This window comes from Homalodisca vitripennis, chromosome 7, assembly GCF_021130785.1.
Source record: "Homalodisca vitripennis isolate AUS2020 chromosome 7, UT_GWSS_2.1, whole genome shotgun sequence".
NCBI classification, from domain to species: domain Eukaryota; kingdom Metazoa; phylum Arthropoda; class Insecta; order Hemiptera; family Cicadellidae; genus Homalodisca; species Homalodisca vitripennis.
This window is the reverse complement of record NC_060213.1, coordinates 21,612,524-21,639,914: the sequence shown is the minus strand read 5'-3', so window position 1 is coordinate 21,639,914 and position 27,391 is coordinate 21,612,524. Positions and strand designations below refer to the sequence as shown.

At 34.1% G+C, this 27,391-nt stretch overlaps 2 protein-coding genes across 4 annotated transcripts; one reads left to right on the top strand and one right to left on the bottom strand.

Moving 5' to 3' along the window:
• Nucleotides 1-337: 337 nt before the first annotated feature.
• On the top strand, nt 338-14,704 carry LOC124366984 (fructose-1,6-bisphosphatase 1-like). Its single transcript, XM_046823631.1, has 7 exons — nt 338-600; nt 5,699-5,843; nt 8,007-8,113; nt 8,396-8,549; nt 9,788-9,925; nt 12,292-12,408; nt 14,376-14,704. Exons 1-7 carry the CDS (start codon nt 425-427, stop codon nt 14,556-14,558), a joined length of 1,020 nt encoding a protein of 339 aa, XP_046679587.1. The 5' UTR covers nt 338-424; the 3' UTR covers nt 14,559-14,704.
• Nucleotides 14,705-16,828: 2,124 nt separating this feature from the next.
• Nucleotides 16,829-26,212, bottom strand: LOC124366983 (probable cytochrome P450 6a14). Of its 3 annotated transcripts, none has more exons than XM_046823630.1 (5): nt 25,784-26,212; nt 20,768-21,694; nt 18,497-18,718; nt 17,461-17,562; nt 16,829-17,150 (listed from the first exon to the last, which is right to left on the bottom strand). In XM_046823630.1, exons 2-5 carry the CDS (start codon nt 21,690-21,692, stop codon nt 16,966-16,968), a joined length of 1,434 nt encoding a protein of 477 aa, XP_046679586.1. In that variant the 5' UTR covers nt 21,693-21,694; nt 25,784-26,212; the 3' UTR covers nt 16,829-16,965. The 3 variants fall into 3 exon arrangements, with proteins under 3 accessions (XP_046679586.1, XP_046679584.1, XP_046679585.1); XM_046823628.1 differs by having other exon boundaries at nt 17,461-17,712; nt 25,784-26,204; XM_046823629.1 differs by lacking the exon at nt 25,784-26,212 and adding an exon at nt 24,280-24,384 and having other exon boundaries at nt 17,461-17,712.
• Between the last annotated feature and the right edge of the window lie 1,179 nt (nt 26,213-27,391).

The following is a 27,391-nucleotide window of genomic DNA, read 5'->3' as shown; positions in this document are numbered from 1 at the left end:
CTGTTTAAATTAATTTTTCTGATTACAACTAATCCCTCATTGAACATCACAGGAATGAATCCCAAATTGGTAATTAACAGTAAATTTCCATTTACAATACATTTATTACATCCAAAATGCTGTCACCGAAATGTGACAATACTTTCTACTTAGAAGCTCTGATGAAATCTTCAGGTGTTCGTTTCCCCATCGCCAATTCGGTCCCGTCTCGAGGGTTTGTTTTGACGTAGCCAATTCAGTTGGGTCGTGTCGTTTTCTGGACGATATTATCGGTAAACGCATGCGCCTGCGGCTAGAAACTGTGGAAGGCGCGGTAATAACAGAGAATGAGTGTAGCGAGTAGCGAGTCCCCTCCACATTTGTTGACGAAGAGTTCGGCTTTCACCGTCAGTCTACACTCATCGGCCGCGCGGACTCGGCCAAGATGGCGGGGAGCAATGCCGGCTTTGACTCCAACTGCATGACGCTGACGAGGTTTGTGCTGGCGGAACAGCAGAAGTACCCGGAAGCCTGTGGTGACTTGACTCAACTTCTGGTCAGCATCCAGACAGCTGTTAAAGCCGTCAGTTCCGCTGTCAGGAAGGCTGGTATCGCTAAGCTGTGAGTACATTATGTATTTGACGATTCCGTTGGAAATACTTGTAGGCTACACCTAACATATTTGTTTTCATCAGTATTTTACAAAAAGGAATACTATCATATCGTCTAATCATTTAAAACGCCATTATTGAGCAATTTTAAATGAAAATATGAGTTTATTTTATTAACATATTACAGTACTATTGGATTTTTAAATCAGAGCAAATGAACGATAAGTTACTGCTTATCGCAGAGTAGCACGAAAGCTAATAACAAATGAATAAATTCAGAACCCGCATGCCTTTAAAATAGGAGTTAAGTACGTTACTGGTGAAAGTTGGGTTTTATTTATTCAATTAATGGAAAAAACCATGAGAAATCGTGTGCTGTGGCTGAACCTGTAAAACCAGTGAACATGGTTAGTACGGTACGTGATCTGTTTGTCTGTCTGGATGTTCACATAACTAGTCTGGTACAGTTCTATTGTTACGGTTAGATAAAGAGAAAAGTGGTTTTTATGTGGAATACTAGTGCGATACAGTTGTTTATATAATTCAAAGTTTAAATAGAGATTTCGTTTCCGTAATTAGTGTAGTTTGTCCATTAAATCACAATCAGGGTTTGTTGAAACTAGTCTAATTGTTTGATAGCATCCATTATGTACCGACGCTTATGTCCACTTCAACTATAACGGGACGAAAATTTAAAATAGAACAAAGCATATTTACTCTTGGAATCTATCCAACAATCATATTTAAATGCATTCCTTACAGCAAGTCTTACTTTGAAAAAACTGTAGGCGTACATAACAACATTTAATTTACCAACAATTAGAATCTCAAACAAATATGCGTCAACTTACTTAAAGTGTATAGAATATTTTATAACACTATCAAGACATTAAGTTGAATATCATTTTGAACAAAGATCTGCTGTAGGGCCTATGTAAGAAAGGAAGTGAGCTTGGTTAAAATTTAAATTTAACCTACACTTGACCTTGAAGATAAATATTTAAGAGTTTTAAGTCCTTGAACTGTCACTGATACTCTGATATCAATGTTTTCTCAGATTCACTCAAGGAATTGATAAATAATTTCTAATTTTTTGTGGTTTACATGTTTGAATTTTATAAGTATGTTAAGTTATAATTATTTCTAAACAGTCCAAAAGTAAATTTAGAATTCTGTATGCATATTGTTAGAAAGGGTCATATAAAAATAAAATGTTTTAAAAGAAATCAAAAAATATTGTTTAGTAATGTGACACTTATAACCATAAAATGATTGAAGTAATTACTAAAATATGTATATTTTTAATTTGTGGTCAATTAAAGCTGTTTGTTAGATAGAGGATGATTGGTGCTCATAAATAAGATATCAGAAGCTCTCTAGCTGTACTATTGAAGCCTGATAAGATAAGCTTGTTGTTTGGACCTAAAGGTTACATGGCCTCAACTTTGAGCCTCACCATTACTGGTTTATTAATGACGCAAATACCAAGTCATAAAAAGTAAATTAGACAGGGAATTAAAAAAACCCTCCAGAGGTGACCTTTCTCTGGAAGGAATTCTCACCACCACTGAAATTGCAACTTTAGTAACTTAACAATACTGCAAGTAGATTAAATAAGTCAAACTTGATGTTTGTTTAATTTGTTAAGTGGTGTACAGTGTTTACAAAAAATGCATCTCTTGCTAGTGCACATACCTATTATAGAGCATATTAAATTATACTGGAATTTGCTCTACTGAATACAAAAAAAACAAATGTATAATTTTACTCATCTCACCATAAAACTGCTATCCTTCCCAAATGTCCATAAGTGCATGATTACCTTTTATGGATAATGTACACAAAAATAGTTTTATACAGATGCAAGACATCCCCTTAACTTTTTGCAATTGAGTGGATCTCCAACCTACATCCTTGAGACACCCAAAAGCTTGATTATCAATATTCTTGGCTTAAAATAATATTGCAGACTTGAAGGGGTTCCTGAGTCTCTGACCCTCTTTCCAGGGTATCACTTTGGTTTAAAAAAAAAGTATAAAAAGTTACTAATTGGAAAACCTTATTTTACATTGAAAACTTCTGAAATAACCAAAAATCAAGATATTTACAAGGCACCAAATTTAAATTATACAAACTAAAAGGAGAAGACCATAAAAAGACTAGGAAATATGCTCATAAAATTTTTATCTCAATAATTTTGGAATTCAGTTAATATTTGTAGTCTCTTATTTATATGTGTCTTTATTGTATTGTTTGTAATATTTATTATATTATCAATGACCTCTGCATCTTTAATATTCATGGTTTAATATATATTATTATTATTACTTCAATAGAACTAGGTGCTCCGTAAAATGAAAATCCCAATATAAGAGCCTCTCTGTACAATAATTGTAAGTTAGTAAGTACCAGGATTATTCCAATTTATGATCAACTTTTTTAATGGAAAGTGTTCACTATAGACCACAGCCTGGAAGATACAGACTGAAAACCATCTAATTCTTATAACGGGAGATGTAAATGTTGATGGCCTAAAAAAGATAGGAACAGTCAAATGTTATACAACACCCTTAAGCAACCACAACAGCATAAGATTTCCACTCCCTCTGACTCACACGTCCACATCTAAAACATCCATAGACTCTATTTGTCCAAAGCTAGACCGGGACCATGTTAAGTTAACTATACTTCATGCTGGGATATCTGATCACACTGCCCACTTCTCCATAGTTAAATATACACAAAGTAAACCAAACCAAAACATAAAAAATGCAGGAAGTTCAACCAAAAAACTGCTTAAGGCTCAATTGGAAAAAGAAGACTGGATAAAAGTACACACAGCAGCTGACCAGAAAACAGTCTACAAATATTTCTTATCAACTATAATTATGATAATGAACAATACATGTCCAAAGAAAAATGTCTCTCTGAGAAGAAAGAAAAAAACAGCCAAATTACAGCAATAGCTGAAAACAGACAACACATTTTTATAGGACAAATGTCTACAATGCCTCCATAGGTACGGATTGACTTAAATGCAAATTTTTATGTTCGATCCATGAAGTAATTAATTATTAAATCTAATTCAGTTCTATAAGCCATTTACAGTATTGTAATAGGAATGATTATATTTTATTTTATTTATTTGTGTTTAGATGTTAAGTGGAAGATCCTAACTTTGTCTCTATAGATAAAGACATTTTTCTTTTCATTAATTTCATTTCATATCGTGTAAAACACCTGAGCTTTATATATGAATTTATAGAGTATTGTTTTAACGTTATACGAGTACTTAAATTTAAAACTCAAAACATTAACTCTGACCTTTAGCTCCTCATCATTATTTGCCTGCTCTCTGTCAACTTAAATGATAGTGTTCTAGATAAAACCAGACAATACTATAAATAATTCCTTAAAAGAAGATAGTATTTCTTTTAATTCATAATAGAGTAGTGGATGTAATAGAATTCAAATCCTGACATGCTAAGATTTGTTAGAGATCCTGTATACAACTATTTGAAGATCGGATTTTGAAAATAAATTAAGTTTTGGATGTACTAGAAATTTATTTCCCTTTGTCTATATAATAAATGACAAGGATTCTTGAAAAGGTGTTCACACCATCTTTAGGGGTTTAATAGATGGGGTTTAGTTTAGAGATTGAACTTTGGACCCTTATATACAGAGGACTGTATCCCTGATTGTATGCACAAACTGGTGTTATTTTGTTGCCTATGATTGCTATAATGTGATTATTCTCATCAAAAGTATCTTCAGACTGCTTAGAAAGGAGGCTCACTATGTTTAGATGACAAATAAAATCAGAAGAGAATAGATAAAAACTTTTTATTGGCTGAGTATTAGCAAAGCTTATCACTCGAGGGGCTGGAAAATTTTATTTCAGTCTGTCTGTCTATCTACACGATAACACAAAAGAGAATTGAAGTATAAGCTTGAAATTTTACATGATGCTACATTTTTCTACAGGCAACATTGAGTTCAAGATGGTGCATGTCACTCCATGGGATTTGGCTGAGTGTTAGTGAATGTGTTTACACTAGTCTTATGGATATCCATCATGGCAACAAAAAATTAGCATAGTATAGAAATTTTAAAAGAAACTAAGTACCATCATATGAGATTTTAACATGTGAAATTTGTATTCATGGGGTAAGAAGAAAGAGTGAAAGTTCAATGTAAAAAGTCAGTGAAAAAGATTTTATTTCAATGTTGCTTTGTAATACTGTTATACTACCTGGTCATCATAGCTTTTATTACTTTAATTTTGCTATGAAACCTAAATTAAATGAAGGAAATGTGAGTGTATAATTTTGCAAGATACCGTATCTTAAGAAAGATTTAATCTGGACACTACATAGACAAGAATGAGTTCTATGATGGTGCATGCTTAACTATGGAATTTGGCTCTGAGCAACAGATTTCTCTTTTGTCTGCCGAAGAGATGTAAAAATTTGTTTTCTATATGAAGGTGTACCAATCTGTCCACAGGACTTCTCAAGAATTAAATGAGTATAGATTTGAAATAGTATGCAACCTCAGTGAAGCATGTTACACAAAACATGGTGTAGCATAAATCCTACCTTGTTTAATTAAAAATGAAAAATACCTTCAATAAATTCTGTTTTGGGATTGCGTTAAAAATATGTAGCCTATATCTGAACTATGAACTATGGTCTTTCAAAAAATTCTTTTACATAGCTGTATTTTCTGCATTCCTCACCTTGCTGAAACGTACTATCATCCATATATAAGTGTTGAGAGTGAAGCGCCTCCCCCCACCATTGCCTTGATGTAGTTACAGGTCGCTTCACTTGTGGTCTACAGCACCACCACCACTTAATGTAGCATAGTTTTTACTTTTGGAAACTGTAATAGACATATCAAGTATGGAAATTTCTAACAAGTGTATTTCAATAGGTGTTAATAAATAGGTATTTTTCTCAAGGAGACCTTTACGAATTTTCTAACAAATGGTGAACTACCATTTTGGGTGAATTCAACGTAATGGGTGTTTTCTGATACATTATGTAACAATACGTCATACTTTGTCAATAGTGACATTTATCAACGTGTAACTATGGTTGCAGATATGGTATCGCAGGCTCCACTAATGTCCAGGGAGAAGAGGTCAAGAAGTTGGATGTTCTGTCCAACGAATTGTTCATCAACATGTTGTCAGCATCTTTCACCACCTGTGTTCTTGTCAGTGAGGAGAATGACCAAGCGATCATTGTGAGTGGAAATTACATTTATGTTTAACCGCTTTATAAGACTGTCATTAAAAATTCAACGATTGCCACTATCTCCTGAAGTGAAGTTTTCTCTTCTTGATTTTGTTAGCACAATTATTTATAAGTCTAGTATTCATTTATTAAAAACTAAGGCAATCAAGAGATGATACAGAGTGTTAAAAGTTACAGGAAATAGTTATAAATTTTTCTTTCTCTCTCTCTCTCTCTCTCTCTCTCTCTCTTATTATTATTGTTAAATTTGTAAAATTTCTACTTTTAAAATAGATTCTTTGCTTGTACTACATTTTCAAATTTAATTGTTATTTACTGTATTAGCTGTAACTAAGTATTAAATAATTTGTAAAAGCCCAAGCTTTTATATCCAAACCCAATGTATATATTAGAATTATTCATAGATTAATTATATTCTTAATTTAAGACATAAATTTGAGACCTCCTAAGTCAATCTTCATTAATGTCACAACTTAATTAACTCAATTAAGTTGTATTTATCTCTTATTTCTATGACATCTTAGATTGAACAATTGTTATACTAGTTACTATACAATTTATTTGTAATGCATAGTTTAATTTTGTTTATTATAATATTCTTAGTACAATAAATTATATATCATAAATTATGTAATTTAATGTTAAATGACATTTAAAAAAGTAATAACATTTGTAGATTTGCAGGATAGGACATTAAACTGTCATGGCAAGCTTTTGGAACCCAAATTATTAAGAAATTACAATTCTGTATTTGTGAACAATAAATAAACTAAATTTATTTTTTTAATGAAAAGTTAGCATTTTGTTATCAATTAAAAATTCAAAATGTTAGAGTGAGCATTTTAGTATTAGAAGATCTAAGAAATAAGATTTTAAATGAAATAAGGAATGGAATGAGCAAATACCCTTAAATAATTCTTAACAATCTCGGGCTTGCGAGTAGTTGTTGCGCTTTGTCTTGGATTTGTCTCCCGATTCTCAAAAGGCTTAAGTGACACGGCTTTTAAAAACTTTGTATTGTGCTTTGGTACGCCAAATCCTTGAATATGGCTCTCCAGTGTGGAACCCCCACAAAAGTTTCTCATAGATGAACTAGAGACTATTCAAAGAAGATTTATTCGAATAGTGGGTGTCAGGAGTGGTCTTCTCTATCGTCAGGTTCCCATCGGGGAAGTGTCTCGTGATCTGGGACTCCTGACTCTTGCGGATCGCAGATTCTCCGCTGACGTTGTACTGCTGTCAAAGATCCTTAACGGCAAGATCGACTGTCCCGATATGCTGAGCCAGATCCTCTTCAGGACCCCTTCAGCCACTCGCTCCAGAGACCTGTTCGCTAGGCAGCAACATCGCACCAACTACGCAGCAAACGATACGATTTTTCCGACTTCAGCCTGGTAATAGCGTCGCCGACATCGTTGACTTTTTTGTGGACAGTATACCAGTGCTAAGAGGAAGATCGCCGATCTGCATGAGTTATCTGCCTAGGAGTTGCACAATGAGGGAAGACATTCGTTCTTACACTTTATCTGTAATTTATTTATATATTGTGTCTTGTTATTTCTTGTCTAATCTTGTTTATTCTCATTTTTTTCGAGCTAATTTATTGTGTTATTGTTCGTTGTCTAGTTCACGACACAATATATCAATCTTATTCCGTTCGTCCTAGTGTTGTATTGATGGATCTCCTGTCTTGTATGAAAGAGATTCATACTGACAAATGAAATAAGGGAGATGGGAATGAGCAAATACCCTTCAATAATTCTTAACAATCTCGGGCTTGCGAGTAGTTGTTAAATAGTTTTTTAACAATTTATTTTGAGTGGTGATAGAAATGTTCAGGACTGAAACAAAATAAAGAGCAAACTTAAAAGAAAAACACAAAGATTTACGTACAATTTTTGATATTTTTTTGTATTAGAAAGGACTATGTCTGATTAAGGACATTTTAAGTCAAAATTATACTTATTACAAGTATCACAATATTTTACAAAAGTATTTATTGGATACAAAGCAAGTAGAACATGAGAGTAACATTTTACCAAATTTAAAATTCATAAGCTTAGTGATTGTTGTAATTTAGTGAGTGGGTAAAAATCAATGAATGTTTTTGTGATTGTACCAGAACTGACCTTACGTTGTCTGCCTTGTTTAGGTAGAAGTGGAAAGACAAGGCAAGTACATTGTCTGCTTCGATCCCCTGGATGGATCCTCCAACATTGACTGTCTGGTGTCCATTGGCTCCATCTTCAGCATCTACCGGTAATCTACTGTGGTCACTTACTGCACTTACATACAGGAATAATATAATTTGATTAAACTCTCTTTATTTTAACTCCTGAGCATCCCTGAGCACAGATATGGAAAAAGACATAATGTAGTATGAAGTGGAAAGTACTTATAGAATGTGCTTCAGGGCTTAAATTTATACTTTCTCTGAATAAAAATCCAATGTTTTAGCCTAAGTGACTATTGATAAATAAGTAATTGATAAATAATGAACCCTAACCGTAATTACACTTGGCCTGGATGTTTTCTATGAAGGAGACCAGCTGGATCGAAGCCTGTATCCGAGAAGGATGCTCTACAGCCAGGTAACCAGCTGGTGGCTGCCGGCTACGCTCTCTACGGCAGTGCCACCATGATGGTGCTGGCCATCGGCAAGGACTCTGGCGTCAATGGGTTCATGCTCGACCCGGTCAGTGAAACATCACTCCCTGTGATGATACAGAGGCTTTAGCAATGTTTAATGATTGTACACTGAGACACACTTGAGTGTATTTGAATCCACTATATTGGAATAAACAAAACAACAATAATAATCCAAGTACTGCACCTTGTGGCATTCCTGATATACTTTTATCTCATCAGCACTCAAATCACTTCCAAACATAAAGGTGACCTGTTTTGTGAGATATTAAAAAAAACCTATTCTACATGAATATTGCTTGCAGCACTGTTAAAAACTATATTATCATGAAATATGTTTTTGCTGAAACCAAATTCAATTCAAAATGTTTAATGTGACACTACAAAAATTCAACACTTGTGCTTTGAAAAAATAATGCTTAGTAGCAAATTTTAAATGAGTTTTTCTTGTTTTTAATATTAACATTTTTTACATAGTTTGCATAATTACATTTAAAAGGATGATTTCATAACCCAAATACAGTCTTGCTTTTGTTATTATGAAAAAACTAAATACATTTACACGATTAATGTTCAGCTCCTAATACTACAAGGTACACCACACCCTAACTCGTGTAATAGACTTTGCTGCGGTCGCTTGTAAAATTTCAAATCTATAACAGACAGATAATTCTATCTAGACCAACAGAAATCATACAGAAAAGATATTTTTATATTCATCCGGCAGACAAAAGTGAGAGTCAATTTTCAATGAAGCTAAGCCATATACCATCATAGAACAAACTTGTTTCTTTCTGTATTTGTAGAAATGAAGTTTCATGGAAAATTCTAAAGATACAAATGAAACCTTTCTTGAAATATCTTGCCACATGATAAATTCACATTTCTGTTTCTAATATATAAATGAAGCTTCATGCAAAAATTTCAAGTCAGTTTGTTTTTGAGATATCATGTGGAAAGATAAACAGAAATGAAATTTTTCTAGCCCCACGAGTGATAGGCTTTGCTGATGATCAGCAAATGATATACATGCCATCTACTATAATGATGTCAAATTCAATGAGGATTTAATTTTCAAAAGTGCATTATTTCTCTGCTCAACCATTTCAAAGTTTCTACTTTCTCATTTTTATTTTTATTGTTGAAAATCTTATTCTTATAAAATTTTAAATTTTAATATGCAATTCATGATTTATCAGAGACATAGTGATTAATTGCATATTAATTGTAATCCTTGAAAGTAGGTTTTTGAAGAGTAGAGAAATAATAATAGCAATCTGTCCATAGGCTATTGGAGAGTTTGTTCTGACAGACCCCAACATCAGGCTGCCAGCCAAGGGGAAGATCTACAGCATCAACGAAGGATACTCGTTCCAGTGGCATCCTGCCATCAAGCAGTACGTGGACAGGAAGAAGGATCCAAAGGTGGGTCTATTCCTTTTTTAAGAGAAAAACTCATCTCATTTTATGTCCTATTTAATAATTTTGTCACAGATACAAATGTTTTATCTGGAGTCATTTTGATATTTTTTCAAAAGGAATGCTCTCTACAGAAGAATGTTACTAGTCTGAATGTGGTCATGCAAATGGGTTATTGCTTAATAAGAACAAAACTAAACGAATGTTATTTAATCTTAGGCACAATTCGGATTCATTGGATGATGGTTTCTCAAATATAGTAAAGTTCTTGGGTATTAATATAGACAAAACTTTGACATGGGGAGCACACATTGATTACTTAAATAAAAGACTGTCACGAGTTATTTATCTCTTGAGTAGACTTGACAGTCATGTTGTTGTATCGGAAGCTTTATAATTTTGTTGAAAGACAAATTAGCTCATATTATTTTGACAGAATGAAAAATAATTTCTATTCCTGGCTGTTTAAAAATCCATTTTATAGCTTAAATGAATTTTTTTAATTAAAAATATGGATTTTTAATTATTATTGTGTTTTTTGAATTCTGTTACAATCACTGTTATGCTTTATAAGCTTAATTATTATTTTAAGATTTTGACACTGCTGTAATAATGAGCTGTATTTATGACTTTGTCTATGATGTTGTACATTATTATGGCAAATAAAAATGATGAAATAAAATATTTCATGGGATCCAAGAATGACTGATCCAGTATTTGTTTTCCAACAAATGACCAGTTAGAAGTTTTCATACAGAAATACTCTAGATAAAGCTCTATACACACATTTCTATTTCAGATCTTGATATATTTCTTACAGATACCTAAATTATTAATAATTAATTAATAATTCACTAGTTATGCTTTATACACATTTTTGGAAATAATCTTTCACATCTGCGAGATTTTGTCTTGCAATGCTGTAACCCAGCTCCTGAGAATCTGATTGATATTCTCCCAGCTACAAGGAAGAAATAAAAGGCTTCTCGAGTATTACAAACATTCAAGTACTGTCAGAATTGCTGGTAATATGCTAAACCGTCAGGAATTATGGTCTGTTACAGCCATTGAACTCTGCAGTTTCCTGATACCAGGCTGCATCAATTCACTCAATGTTGAAATTTTGTCTTTTGAAAACTGTGCTGACATCAAATTTTGCATTTTGTTTGATAACCTTGAATTCATGTGGAATGCTACCAAAAAGATGATACAAAAATGGTGCTGTATAAGTGGCATAACTGTTTCTGTGATGGTTAAACATAATATTAAACCTTTCTTAAAGCTTTTTACATTTAGAAAGGCGCCCTCCATTTCTAATGCTGATGATAACACTGATCTTACTCAAGAAAATTGTATGCAAGGACAGCTGAATAATTATTGATGCCTCTGAACCAGGTACTTCATACTGAAGTGTCCTCAATATTTTTCTTGATGATCTTGATTCTTAAGAAGACAAAAATAAAGATTGATAAACAATGAAGTTTTTTAACATCCAGCTGTTAATTTGTGCATGATTAAATAAACATTATACCAATTAACAAAAAGAAGTTGGTGTAAACATGTCCAGGAACATGAAGGTAACAGGTCCATGAAAATTGAATCAGGTAATGAGTCTGGTGTTTATTTTTGAGCTTCAGATAAAACATCAGTCATCTGAATGGAAAAAAAGAAACAGCACAAAAATCCAACAAATAAATAAACACCGCCCTTTAGTAGAGTCAAACCACAGCTTTGGATGGCAATAACGGAAATAATACTCGATGGCAACAGCTACAAAACAGGAAATTTCTTCTTCAATGTAGGTTATAGCTTTGGGAAATTTTGTACTGTTTCTTGCACCTGAAAGTTGAGATGATGAGATTTTAATCATAATATTCGTATATTAGTTAAATTTACACCATCTGTTCATGATCAAATTAAGTACAGCTTAAAGAAGAGCTTTAAAAAAACTTTGAATTAGAGATAAGGCTCATATTTTTATGTTTCTACTTCTGAAAGAGAAGAAACACAATGATCCTAAGATTGCTGTAGATTTTGTTTCTTGAAATCTTTGGTAATGTTAAGATAGATATTTTGGGGTCAATTGCAAATTTTATTTAAAATGTCCATGACCCTTATCTTTTGGATTGTGTATAGAAATAAGAAACTTTCACTGAAAAAATTAAAGTGATAAGTGCATAATGTTTAAAATATTTTCAGTTGCTAGTAAGAACACAAGGGGTCGGTAGGTCTAGAGACTGTTTTGTTTCAATGTTAAGTGGGTTTGCAGAAGGATTTGACCAAATTGGAACAATTTTGAAAAGTATTGTTGGTTCTCCATTTCACTAATAATGTTTAAGTAAAGCCCAATATTTAATACTGACTTCTTTCAGTTTGGGAAACCGTATGCTGCTCGTTATGTCGGCTCTATGGTAGCCGATGTTCACCGAACTCTGAAGTACGGAGGGATCTTTATGTACCCTGCAACCAAGGACTCTCCTCAAGGAAAGGTATTAGGAATAGTTATATTACATGCATATGTATTTATTTTTTTCAACAAAACAGGAATTTTATAGACAGGTATAATAGTAGCTGATAACTATGTGAGGTGTACACAACTATATGTATTTGACACTCGACAAAGCAACTGAATTAATGTACAGCACAGCCTACTGTACGCCAGTATTCAATATGAGATTTAAAATTTTATTTTGTTTTGTGGTCTGTGTTTAAATGTTCACTATATTATCATTCCACTTGAAAATAGATTTTAATACATTTAGCTTAATACCTAGATGAATAAAAGTAACAGAAATAATTTTAATTTGTAATTTAAAAAATCAATTTGCTCTACAATTGTTTATTAATAAGAATGAATTCTCATACAAAACAATATTAGTCTAATAAATTTATTAATAAGTCCTAAGATGACCACAGGGTTTTTAGGCATTTTGAAAAGGCTGAACGAGAAGCCTATCTGTAGCCAAAGACAATAGTAAGCCAGGACACTAGAGATTTAGCCAAAAACATGCCAAAATAGCTCAGTGGCTAGAAGGTTTCGCAGACCTGACTTAAACCAATAAAATATATATTTTTAAATGTGAACTTTCTGCAAAGTTTAGAAATTTAATAACAAATTTTATTATGATTAGCAAGTTGGAAAAATATTGTTTTGTTGATAATAAGCAAATTCATTGAAGAAAGGAGAAACTCTAAGAAGTATTAACCATATTTCAATTGTATAAGCTGATGGTAATTTTATTTTTATTTAGCCTTATGAGCATTCTTCCTCATTAACAAAAGTATTATCAGAACAAACACTTTGGTTTGTCTTCTTGATTAGTCTTTTCTGAAATGTTGAAATGGACTTAACCAATTATAATTTTAACCATGTAGCTATACTTATTGAGAACAGTGTTAGGCAGCATCATACCCTGGCGCGGATTATCTTGAAGCCCTGAGATAATAGGATGTAAGCTATGACCACTTGGTGAAATTAGTCATTTCCATGCTACTGCATATGCATTCCATGATACTATACTCACTGCATAGTAACTCATTATCTCCAAAAGAGGTATGATCTGACTTTTCACTTGGATTTGAGATACCCTCAAATATATATTTGGTCAAATGTAAAGTGTGTTAGAGAAATCCTAACATCTAATTCTGACTCCACTCCGTGAAGGCTGTAAGTGCTGTTAGCTCCCAGGAGTGTAAGTGAGCACGAACCTGGATGTAAGATACCACAACCACCCCTGAGGTCAAAATTGACCCTGAGCTTCTCACCCAGTCCTTATATGTACTAGCAGCCCCATAGCAGAATGACCTTACCTGTATGATGTTATAACTCCATTGCATCATTTTCTTTCCCAAAGGTTTATCAACAAGAGGGATGTAATTAAGATTTACCAGGAAGGTGTGGTGTCTCCAATAGTTGTGTAGAGAAACTTATTCTTCAATAAGCCATTTCATTCAATTACACCAGGTCTAGAATCTTGTAGTCCCCTTATCTTGATGATGAAATTTCTCCAAGCATCCCTGTAGTTAGTAATGGGATCACTAGGGAATCCTGACATTTGAATTTTATCTAGTTTCATTGGTCTAATAGTTTATCCTTGTATATCAGCATTACAAAAATAGATTTTCAATTAGATGTATCATTATCAATTAAAATTTTAGTTAATATTTATTTATTGCTCAATTTTTAAATAAGACTGTTATGTAATATTAGTCTTTGCATAATATCAAAATATTTGTAAGACTAAGATATGCTTATAACATTTATGTCTAATTAGATGTATCATTATCAATTAAAATTTTAGTTAATATTTATTTATTGCTCAATTTTTAAATAAGACTGTTATGTAATATTAGTCTTTGCATAATATCAAAATATTTGTAAGACTAAGATATGCTTATAACATTTATGTCTGGAAAGTTAGTTATTGAGCTAAAAATGAAATTGTTCATGTTGCAGCTACGCCTGCTCTATGAGGGTATTCCCATGGCCTACCTGACAGAACAGGCGGGAGGTCTGGCGTCTGACGGCACACAGAGGGTGCTGGACGTTGTGCCCACTAAGATACATCAGCGTTGCCCGATCTTCCTCGGCTCCAAGGATGATGTCAGCGAACTGTTGCAGCTGATTGCGTCATCGTAAGCTGCAGGGGGATCATACAGATGACGGATTGTGCCAATTTTTCTTCTCATTACTTACTGGGGTTGGCTTCATTGAAGTTTTTACTACTGTTGATTGTGATTAAATCAAATTTATATTGTTCAATACAAAAATGGAACATCAACATACTTAAATAATTTCCTTGAATTAACCTTTGGTACTCAACAAAATTTAGTCTATTCACTATGTTGTTATAAATACATGCAAATTTATTAATAAAATCAATTCAAATGTACACTTGAACCCACACAGTAAACTTGTGATGATTCAAGTAATAATTGACTGTTCTACAAATTTTGTCTCATAAACAGCTATTTTTTTTGTAGTAAATGCCTATCTTTCTTTGAAATAGCCACTATTCTATTTGGGGAATTGGCACATAAATATGGATTCCCAAAGTGATACATACGAGAGCTAACTTTCTACAACTTTCAAGTTCTATCTGACAGTTTAGTAGATGTTCAAACTGTATTTTGGTAACTTATGATGAGAGAACTCCAAACATTTTTAAAATCTCTTGGATTATTAGTTTCTTTATGTTTGGATCTCAACTAAAATCTACACTTAGCAAAATCCTAATTTAAGGACCGTCTCACTAAATATTATAACTGGTATTAATAAGAAAATGTGATGAAGACATGTTTTGCATGTATTTCTACAATATATTATAGCAAATACATATTTTCAAGTGCAGTAAGCACGTATGACAAATCTTTACACATATCACATACAATTTTAATATAGTTTGGTCGACTGCACATTAAATTAACAAACTAAATCCTGCTACTACCATTATTATACAGTGTTTATATGTTATATTATAACTTATACTATGTTAAACTAAAGAAATGCCAACAACAGACTCCCAGCTAATACCAGATCCAAGTTTCACATATGACAACCATAATAACAAGTCTACATATTCACAATACATTCATAAGCTAATAATAAGTACATATTAAACTATTAATACAAATAACAACAATATATATCTATTATATTATAATAAAAACAATAAATAAACATGTCAACAAAATAAAAATTCATATGAATAACAATAAATAAACAGATGACAATATAGAATCTCTTATTACATATAATAACAATACAAATAACATTGAACAAAAATTAATCTTTTACTTTGTTTTTCAACATAAGTTGATACATTCACCTTTCTTTACTAATGTGATTTTCACTTTTGTCAATGCTCCTTCAAGTCATGATTGTAATGAAGCTTTGGGTCCATAATATGTATTAGATGGGGTTAGGTCAACTTCTGGAGCTTGTACACAGTCAAGAGGAGCTAAACGTACATTTGTTTTCTGTTTACATTTTGATTTAACTTTAACAGACAATCAGTTAATTTGATAGCATTCTGCTCATATTCCTCAAAACTTTCCCGTTTACCTTGAATCAGGCTTCTCGGATATTTCAACAATGATGTAGCTGAGTTCATGTAGATTCTAGGGTTTTAAAATAATTCACTAGTTCTGTTTCCTTGACCCAAAATATCATCCCAAAAACTGCATACAGACAGGGCCTCCAACTTGGTCATTTTTTTAAACTAAACCCAGAGCAGCCACTTTTGATATACCTGAATTCTCCATGTATTCTGAAATTTTTACCAGTACCTGCTTTTTTCTTGATATTCTCGTAAAATATCTTTGGTAGGGTCAACTCGACATGACCATTGTGTTGTTTTCATCCTATTTTGTACAAGAACAGCTTTTTCAGTTCCTGCTCCTTTCAAGCACTTGGTTAAAGTCAGGTATCTGTTGGTTGAGGCAATGAAGTACAGTATACAAAAAGTAACGTACTATCTGGGATAATAAAACATGACCAGTAACATTATTTTGTAATTTAAATTGTGTTGCAGACCCCTAGGCGCATATGCTTATATCCGGCCCTGCTCTTACTGTTGATTAAGTATTATATGTATGAGGATGCACCATCAAAACCGGTTGCTAAACAACTCAATCAGTCCAAGACCTAACTCATCACCCAAGTAAATCAAAATTCCAACAAATGACAGAATCATCCAAAGGATGTCCAGTCAATGGCTCAGCAGCAATATGCAATACATGCAAAACATGTCTTCATCACATTGATTTTTTAATACCAGTTATAATATTTAGTGAGACGGTCCTTAAATTGGGATCCTTAATTTTCAGAGAAACTTATTTTAAAAAGTTATTTGGAACTAAACAAAATAGAGATGAATAATTATTAATTAGGGTAAATGCTATATGATGTTTATTTTAATAAAAATGTATAATTCTTTTTTATTGTACAAAGATTTGCTTAAAATCAATATTAAAAACCTTTCTGCAGAACCATTCTTACCAGTTCTGGGTCTCTGACCAGAACGGTTGGGTTCCTGATAGTATATCTATGTAGCATTTACATTTTCTTTCCGCCGGGTGAATATAAGCAAAAGTGGTGTTGAGGGCACAGTGGTGAAAGAATCATTCTTCAATTTAAGGGGAACTTCTGTTTCTGGTGTAAGGCTGATCTGGTAGTCTGCGACCAGGGTGGCCAGAGCTGTCTTCACATTCATCAGGCCGAACTTCTGACCTGCAAAATAACAAGAGTGGTGTTGAGGACATAGTAGTAAAGGAATAATTCTTCAATTTAATGGGGGTGTTTTGTATCAGAGTACGATCTTCTGTAAGAGTATTTATGGCCATAAAGTAAGTGTTTCTTCTTATAATCATAGTTCCATTTGGTCCTTTTATGACCTACGTTGCTGCTAAGCTGGCATACAAACATAGTTTTTTTGATACAGTTACCAAAAATAACTAACCATAATATATAACATCCTGTAGACTGCAGGTGATTTTGTTGCCATTGTATCACAATTCCAAATAAATTGTTAGATACTCACCAATACACATGCGAGGTCCTTCTCCAAAAGGAAGGTAGGCGTAAGGGTGCCAAGTCTTGTGTTTCTTTGGACTGAATCTCTCAGGGTCGAAGCTGTACGGATCTGGGAAATATTTGGAGTCATGATGAAAGGAATACATGGGAATGATAACTTCTTGACCTTTCTTAATAGTAAGAGTCGAATCGGGAACCACATAATCCTTGGAGCAACAACGGGACAAGTAAGGGAACGGTGGGTAGCGGCGTAACGTCTCTGAGAACAGTAATAAAGTATATTTAGTCAGCTGTATCATACTTACACTGGTGTCTTTTTCAGTTGTTATATTTGTTGTTAGACTATTGTTTATTCTATGATTCTATCATGGTTACCCACAACACCAATGTAAATCCAATATCCACTAACGCTCAGCCAAATCCAGTTGAGTGATATGAACCACGATTTGGTTATTTTACACTACATTGTAGTTGTGTGTTAGCTTAGTTATTCATATGAACAAGATATCAGATTGCAGATCTCAAAACATAGTGTTACTGGTGTTTTGATGGAACACATCTGAAAAAATTCCTGTTTCCTTCATAATTCAATTGCTTCAATATTTGAAATTTACATACAAAAATAATACTGTGATTTAGGTTTTTGGCAAACCAGTTATTGCCCAACCAATTCGGATTTCTTTCAAATTGTAGGCTGCAGAATCAAAATTATAGCAATACAATATCAATGGAAAAATGTATTACGTCAGTTCATTCATTTTTCAAAGAACTTTAGATGTTGTGAGTATTGAAATAATAGTTAAGGCATAGGTGCCATGATTTTATAATTTTTAATTTCTTGTTTGTATATGGAGGCAGCAATGTGTTAAAACTAATCGAGTTTATAGTTAGAAATACAATCTAGTTTATAGGGGACCTAGGAATGGGTAATGGAATATAACCCATCAAAAAGAGAGGAATACATCAATTGGAAACTCTCGGGAAAATGTCATCTGGTATAGCAGAATGAGTAAGTGCAGTAAGTTTTGTAAGACTTGACTCACCATTGATGACCTGGTCCAAGTAAGTCATCTCCTGCAGAGCCTGGTAGGAGATGTTACCCTCATGTCTGTCCAGGACATCTTCCACCTCCCAGTAGAGTTGATCCTGTATCCTGCCGTTACAAGCCAGCTCGTACAGACAGAACATGGTAGTGTTAGATGTGGTCTCGAAGCCGGCTGTGAAGAATAGATACGTCTCCGCTGTTATTTCTTCGATGGTCAAACCTGTTTCACATCCAGAGAAGAACTGACTCATTTAACTGAAAATTCATATAAAATTATAATATTGCAGATACAAATTGCTGTGTTGACTATAATATATTGCAAAGTATCAAGTTCTCTATCATCGTACAAAATTAATCATCTAAAGATCAAGTTAGATCAGGGGTGACTGAAAGCATGAAAAGTTGTGGTAAATTAGTTTGATCGCCATTTGGAATCCCGGTGGATAGTGTGGATTAACATTTTACATTGAGCTAATGGCTCGTGGAATTAACGTCAAATAATAGCAGTCAGTAATTTTTAACAAATTTATAAGGTGATACAGACAAAGCACAGTACCTTAAAAATTATATTGGGCAAGACACGCACTCCGAGGATTGATTTGAAATTAAAGAAGACTGCAGGTTTTTATGGATTCGGCCAAAACTATAAATATATCTTCCAAATGGAAAGAAAACTCACATTGATAAGTTACATAGAATAGAATTTGTATTTTACTACTAATCACTATCAGGTAATTTGGAAATGGAGATACAATAACCTACTTATCATCAAGATGAAACATTGACTGTAATCTACATGTTATTGTTAAGGTAATGGATTTTGCACTTCAGAATTAGCAGAAGAATGCTGTAAGAGGACTAGCAATGTATTGCAGTTGTGTCACCTTCTCAAGGCAGCAGAGAAATGGTAATAGAAACGAAGCTGAACATGCCAGAGTTTATATTCGATACGGAGTTGAAGACCACATATCTGTACGTGGCAGAACAGGGCTGGCTCAGATCAATCGAAAAACGCTTTTGATAAATAACTCCTTAGCGTCCGCCCCGAACTATAGTCCGGCATGCTTATAAGTAGGCATGGAATGACGAAATTAGTGATAAAGATTCAAACGTAGGTGGTGAACATGCCAGATTAAATATGAAGAATTAGTAGTGGTGTAGTGGGGCAATCTATGTCAATCTATGTTCCATAGCATATAGATACACAGATGATGTAATACATGACTATTCATAAATATGAGCTTGGTATCGCCATAGAGAGTTCAATACAAGGGAAGGATCTATAGATAATAAATTAATAATGGGTATCAAGTCATTTCGATATACAGATGAGTGAAGGAAATAAGAAAGAAAATAGAAGGAAAGAGAGTGCATCTACGATGTATCTTAAATACTAATATTAAGAACCATCACACAGGTGTAGTACCTATTTAAAGTTTGAATTTAGCTCCAGTTCACCTTCCTTTCATTACAGAATCTGGTATCTGGTGCACAATTAATTGAGTGATGAGACAATGACCACTTCACCTAGATTACACTATATTATTGTATATTGTAGTCTCGTTGTCTCTAATGTCGAAACGATGTACACGTTCGTTTTGAGCTTCTTCACTGCCGACTTTCTTTAGACGAACATGACTCCAGATTCCAGGAGTCAAGTCTGAGACAGCATCAGATACCAGACGCTGAAATAAAAGGTAGGTTAAGTGAGCTAAATTCAACATTCAATATGAATCAACCCTTTCCACTATAATAGCTACGTTATGTGTATCATCTATGTTAAAAAAGCCAGTTTTGACGTTTAAAAATTTCCTCTAGTATTAAAAATACAAAATAAAATTAAAAAAAAAAAATATTTCCAATCTACTAGATTTTTCTTGCAAATGAATAAAAAATAGTATTTGAGGTATACTTTTGATAGAAAAGTTAAAGAGGAAATTTAAATAGCATGCCAAGAAAAAAATGACTACCCAGTGTTCCATCAGCAGAAGATAAGACTTTTTCGAATTAATAGTAATGAAATGAAACTGAAATTGTTTATGAAAAAGGATAAACAGTTAGGGTTGAATATAAAAAGACCAAGAAATAGAAATCCTTACTCTAGCGAAAAAGCGCATTCATCAATTGGACTAGTTACAATGGTTTTTTTTGTTTCAATACACAGTCCAGATCAGTTAAGAAAGATTGAGCTTCTCCTAAATTGATTAAGACATAACACGGTAGCTGTTTGTATGGATAAATTATGTTTATAAACCAATTATTATTTTACCTTCTTTTATCTCTGAACGAGAGCTGCCTGAGAAGTCTGGAAGTCTTTCCCCCTCCTCCAGGATGCTCTGGTTCTGCCTCAGTTTGATCAGCAGGTCCAGAAAGTCTAACCTGGATACGTTGTTCTTCTCTCTGTACTCAACAGTAGATCGTACAGCTGCAGTGAAAAACTCGACTATAGATCGATCCATAAAGTTGAAGCAGTGATACTTTTCAAATACCGGAAACGAAATGTACAGAAACAGTTTAAGAAGCATTAAAAAGTCCCGATTCATACTTTTCAACCCGAGCTGGTAAAATTTTGATTCCTTGTTTGAAAGAGAATTACTTTCGATTCCAAAAGCACACGATGCAATAACGTCTGTTGTGAAGCGAGACAACACATCTTTCACATCCAGAGCATTGCTTTGATCTATCAGTTTCCCGACGACTTCTCGCAGAATGTAACTGCACTCCTTTACCAAGAAGAACATCGTCTTGATCTTGACAGCCGTGTAGGCGGGGGAAAGTTTCATTCTCATGGCTTTCCATTCCTGACCCTTTAACGCGTACAGATGGTTCATCAAGTAATCCTTGGGATTCGTTTTGAACGAGTAATGGTCAGTGAAGTGGTAAAAATCTTTCTGCAGAACCATTCTTACCAGTTCTGGGTCTCTGACGAGAACGGCTGGGTTCCTGATCATGAAAATACCGACAAACCGTTCGTCCTTGAAGTGTTTGTATATCCCGTCAAAAGAATCTCCCAGATAACTGCATCCCAGGATGTGCCTCTTGATGGAACCGAATGGAAACTCCGGTGGAACGTGGGGCACATTTCTATCCTCCCAGTAGCCGTAGTCTTTTACGAAGTACAAGTAAGTGAGCCAGAAGATCAACAGAGAGGCAATGAGGAACTCAGCTGTGGTGCTGTCTATGAGGATTCCCATTACTGAAACAGTTACAATTTCAAACTTTAATACAAAACTTGACTCATTGCAAACATACTCTCGTCAGGACTTGTTTGCGTAAATATACGCAGCACTACCCTCACTACTTGTAACAGATCTATTTTCCGAAACTGAAGAACTGGAAATCTGAATAATTGGACACGTTGAGATATTTCATACCAAGGCCATATTTGTATTTTAAAATACTTGATGCCTAAAACTGTACTATAATTAGTAAATGAAAGGGTTAAAGGCTTAGAGATTTGCTAAAACATGCACAATACTATTTACGTACATTTTTTATTTGTTATTATTGTCCACTCAAGAGTAAATCAAGGAAACCCTTTGCAATTTTATACAAGTTTTTAAATTTATTTAGAAAATAATGGTAGTGCAAGTACTGAAAGTTAACAGGTTCACAAGTTTTAGTAAACTGTCATCACGTATTTGCCCTAATGACGGACTTAAACTCACGTAATATTTTGCTTATTGTATGGATTTATAAAAAAGTGCGTTCTATTAAAATTGTTTTAATAAATAAGAGGTCGCCGTCACGCACAGGCCTCGGCCCATGTGGCGGTATTTTCTTAATAATAAGCTTGAAATTGTAATTATTGTATATTTGAAAATAACGAGTAATTTGATTTGATTTCATGAAAATAAATTTTATTTGCACTCTGAGAACCAAAACTGACCTCTAAAGTAACATTGCAACATTCATTGTTACATTCCATAATTACTCTCAAGATCTAACAATCGAGAATTTCATGCAGAACATTTAAATTTAAACAAGGCAGGAGTACGCCATACAACGCTTCGCTGATTTCGCTCATTCTGATAGTTAAGCATTTGCGTTACTATATAAATTTTATTCTTTACACGTCATATGATTGTATTCAGTTTGTTTACAAACTTATTGGTTCTGCGATTATCTCGTTACCATCATGGTTACCTATAAGAACAATACAAAAATCCTAAGGGGTGATATGCAGCATCATCGAATTCAAAATTAAGCTGCATGCAAAACTTAATCATGAGATGAAGCTCGCTAAGCGAAGTGTAAGCACTTCGGATGGTTATTCGAAGTCTTTAGATCTGGTTGGAATACAGTGCGGTCGCTACACAGCCAGAAATACAATTCCAGCCCATCCAGTGATAGACTTCGCTAACGCCCAGCCAATAAGTAATGAAGTGAATGATACATCTAGAGCGTATTCTACAGGTTCAAGCTGACCACTGTGGGTGAAGACGTTCATGTCTATAGTGCACTTTAGTAGACAAATGGGAATAGACACTTGTGCACTAAACATGTAGGCTGCCACAGAAATTTCTGTTATTCGAGGTTATTAACAATCACTCGCAGATAACAAGATTGTAACTATGCAAATACATTACTTTATGATAATGACTTTGCAGATTGCATGTATACAGAACAACCGAGAGCTCAGTACTAGGCCTACATGAGTTTTTCGCACACTCCTGATTCTGAGACGGCGACGTAAAGAGATCGAAACTAACACAAAACCTATCTAGGTTACTAGGTTTTAAAAAATAATATGTTATAGTCTATATATATATATATATATATATATATATATATATATATATATATATATATATATATATATATATATATATATATATATATATATAAAATGAATGTTTTTCTGTATGCCCTTTATAGGCTCAGAAACTATTTGACCGATCATTATGAAAATTTGTTTGTATATGTATTTTTCCACGTAGAAGGTTTATATGCTATGCCAATTGATGGAACACACCTCCAGGCGGCGCTATAAAACATAAAAGTTATCTAAGCGCCTACACATTATAGACTGCAATTACGAGACAGTTACGTATATTCCATAGCCAAACACTATTTGAAGGCGCTAAGTTTCGATGTATATTTGTCTTTAAAATAAATTCTGGTTGAACTTTAAGCTTGAGTATTAGACTACTTTATAATGAAATACATGTACAAGTACGTGTACAATGGCTATAAACATAGACTTTTGATAGATTTTCTTGATCGTGGCATCTATATCTGCGTTGGAAATATAATTCACTTGAAGTGGTCATACATGGGCAAAGCTTTCAAAAAAGGCGAAGCCGTGGGAAACAGCTATTGATATAATAAACAATACTGAGAATAAATAACCACAAGTAGAGAAAAGTGTGATACTTGGGGGCATTAGGTCTTTGAGTGAAAGATCTTAACAATTTTACCTTTTAGTGTATTAGCTACACAAACGAAAACTCTTCCAACGGAATTTTCGCACGGAAAAGATACGCGATACGCACTCGGACTGCCATCTGTGGGACAAGTGGCTCAGGTAGTAAATATTTAAAATGTAGAAATCAAAGTTACGTGCCGCAGCCATAGTGTCAGACCTCCTAGAGCTAGGCTACTAACGAGATAAAGACTCAATTGATAATTAATTAATAGTAACTGCACTTAGGTTTGTTGTTATCGAACAAGTATAATGCTATATTATGCTGTGTAAAGTCAGTAAAGTTAAGGTTATAGTTTATATTGTACTTAATCCGGTCTGTAAAGGTAAGGTTATATAGATCACATTGTACTTACTCCAGTCTGTAAAACATTAAAACTCTAACAATAACAACACTTATCACATATTTAGACGTAACACGCAGTGTTAGGACGGTACTCGCTTACCTACTATACAGTATATGTTATTGTATCTTATCTGTATAATATTATCTACAGTCCACGTGCTACAGATAGCAGACGCCAAATTACAGCTGTGTAGTGTGTTATTTATTTGTCTATTTAAGATTTCAGCAAAATACATCTACATGTTGCTTGTGTATAACCCGGCTCAGGATCGACATCCACGTCCACCTTCCGATCTGTAGAAGGTCAAAACGAGGTCAGTCTGTTCAAATTTGCTGCGGTTTCTTCTCATTTTTGACTCCATGTTGTATTTGCCCGACAAGTAAGAAAATTAAAACCAACTATTAGTAACGTTTATTCACGGTATCAGCGTAGCTACTTCTTCAAATACAGCTTCTTGGAACAAACTGTTTATTATAATTGTATTCTTATCTTAGCCTATAATTTGTCGAGTAGTATCAATAATGGCGAGACAGTCATTCGAAGTGAGTATTTTTATTTTAAAATGTCATGAATTGTTTAATGATATGTACACATCACGAAGTCAGGTCATCTACGTGACGACATGTGAAATAAGCTTCGTTTCACCATCCGCTTAGTGCAGCGTATGAATGTTGATATTGATACAGATTGACTCGCGTCTGTCTGAGAAATAAAATGCTTTGTAAATAAATGTTTATACTTAAATAAATAGTGTTAGTTGAATAAATAAGTAACAATAAAATTAAAGAAATCATGAGAATACTGAGTAAGGCGAATAGACAAAGTGGTTGATGGACAAGATGTATGCTAGACATTTAATTAAAACAAATTAATTTCATTAAAACAACTAAAATGAGACAAACATAATATATTTAAAAGAGATTTGTAAAAATACAAATTTACCTTTGATCGTTGGAAACTCAAAAACGTCCAGGGTATAAATAGAAAACATTTTAAGACCTTAATTCACTCAAAAACAAACTAATGAGATATCAAATTACTCGTATAGGGATTTCCGTAATTTCCTCCGTTAGAATTAATAATACGTATGTAGTATATTATAATACCTTAAACTAAAGCTATACCGTAGCTATGTTCTATACGTGATATTTCAGTTACCGGTTCCTGGAACAAGTGGTTCCTTATTTCACAAAATTGTTCCGTAATGAACTTCACAACTCAATAATTACCGCGAGGTAATCCTACACTAATACGCTCAGGAGGAAAAGTACTGTAGTAGTAAAAGCCACCAATATAATTTGTCTAAAGATTACCATTATTGTGTGATAGTGGTGACTGAAGTCTCTGAACATATCATCATGCCTGATGTATTGACCCAGATTCTGCACCTTCACTCTCCTGCCTTTAGTTGGCTAAGATATAAATATCTAACAAAATGACAAAATTTAATCAAATTCAGGTCAAACCACTGAGAAAATGGTTTAAAATATACGAGTTGAACAAAATCACTTACCCAATCTTATTATGCCTCAAAACAGAATGAATAAAACAGACGGTTTGAATGGATTATCCACAGACAAAAAAGTAAGTAGAATTTCTAAAAGTTGTTTTCGGTGAGCGCATTAATTATAGGCGCCCTACTCTACTTGTAGTAATAATTAACACCAGTCTTGTTCATTGTTACACTAACACAATACATTAGACAGCAAGACAATGTAATAGAAACAAGACTTTAGTCGATAGTAGTACGATTCATTAGGCATCATTAGAACTCTCTAGACAGTGTTAGAACTCACTAGATAGAAGTAGAATACACTAGACAGTAGTATAACACCGCAGGCAGTAGTAGAACTCCCTAGGCTGTAGTAGAATACTCTAGAGAGTAGTAGAACTCACTAGACAGTAGTAGAATACACTAGACAGTAGCAGAACTCACTAGACAGTAGTAGAATACACTAGACAGTAGGAGAACTCCCTAGGCTGTAGTAGAATACACTAGACAGTAGTAGAATACACTAGACAGTAGTAGAATACACTAGACAGTAGGAGAACTCCCTAGGCTGTAGTAGAATACTCTAGAGAGTAGTAGAACTCACTAGACAGTAGTAGAATACACTAGAAAGTAGCAGAACTCACTGGATAGTAGTAGAATACACTAGACAGTAGTAGAACTCCCTAGGCTGTAGTAGAATACATTAGACAGTAGTAGAACTCCCTAGGCTGTAGTAGAATACACTAGACAATAGTAGAACTCCCTAGGCTGTAGTAGAATGTTCTAGAGAGTAGTAGAACTCACTAGACAGTAGTAGAATACACTAGACAGTAGTAGAACTCCCTAGGCTGTAGTAGAATACTCTAGAGAGTAGTAGAACTCACTAGACATTAGTAGAACTCTCTAGGCAATAGTAGAATACACTAGACAGTAGTAGAACTCACTAGACAGTAGTTTTTTTTTTACGATAGGAAAATGCATTATGCACCGTCAGGAACGCATCTCTGCAACTACTTCAAGAGGGTGCCATCGTTCGCCCAATGGGCATTACTTCATTCTAAAATCCACCGACATGCGCTATTCTGGTGCTTCATAGCTGCTCTCTTCTTTTTTGCATTACCACCATCTTGCAAAACGCAGCGACAGCGCTCCACGATTCGGGACTGGACAATATCTCTTCTATAAGGGTCTCCGGCGAAACACACCCGATAGCTGCCTCCAGCTCCCTTCTCTCCGTTTCCCACCTTCTACATTTGAAGAAGGTATGCAGGGCATCGTCCGAATCCGAATTCCCGTACTGGCATTCCAGAGTCGGGATCTTCCCCATTCTGTTAAGGTAAAAGCCGAAACAACCGTGCTCAGTGAGAAGCTGTGTAAGGTAGAAGTCTACCTCTCCATGCTCTCTTTCGGTCCATCCTCTCAGATCACCTATGAGCCTAAAAGACCAACGTCCTCGACTCTCCGTCTCCCATCGAGTTTGCCACTCATCCATTGTGTGCGAACGGGCAGCAGCACGGCTGACAGTGCCATTCCCATCGTAGACACGCTTCCGCTCAATAGCAAGAAGATCGATGGGAATTAACCCCGCAATCACAAGGACGGCCGGATCCGAAACGGTACGATAGGCAG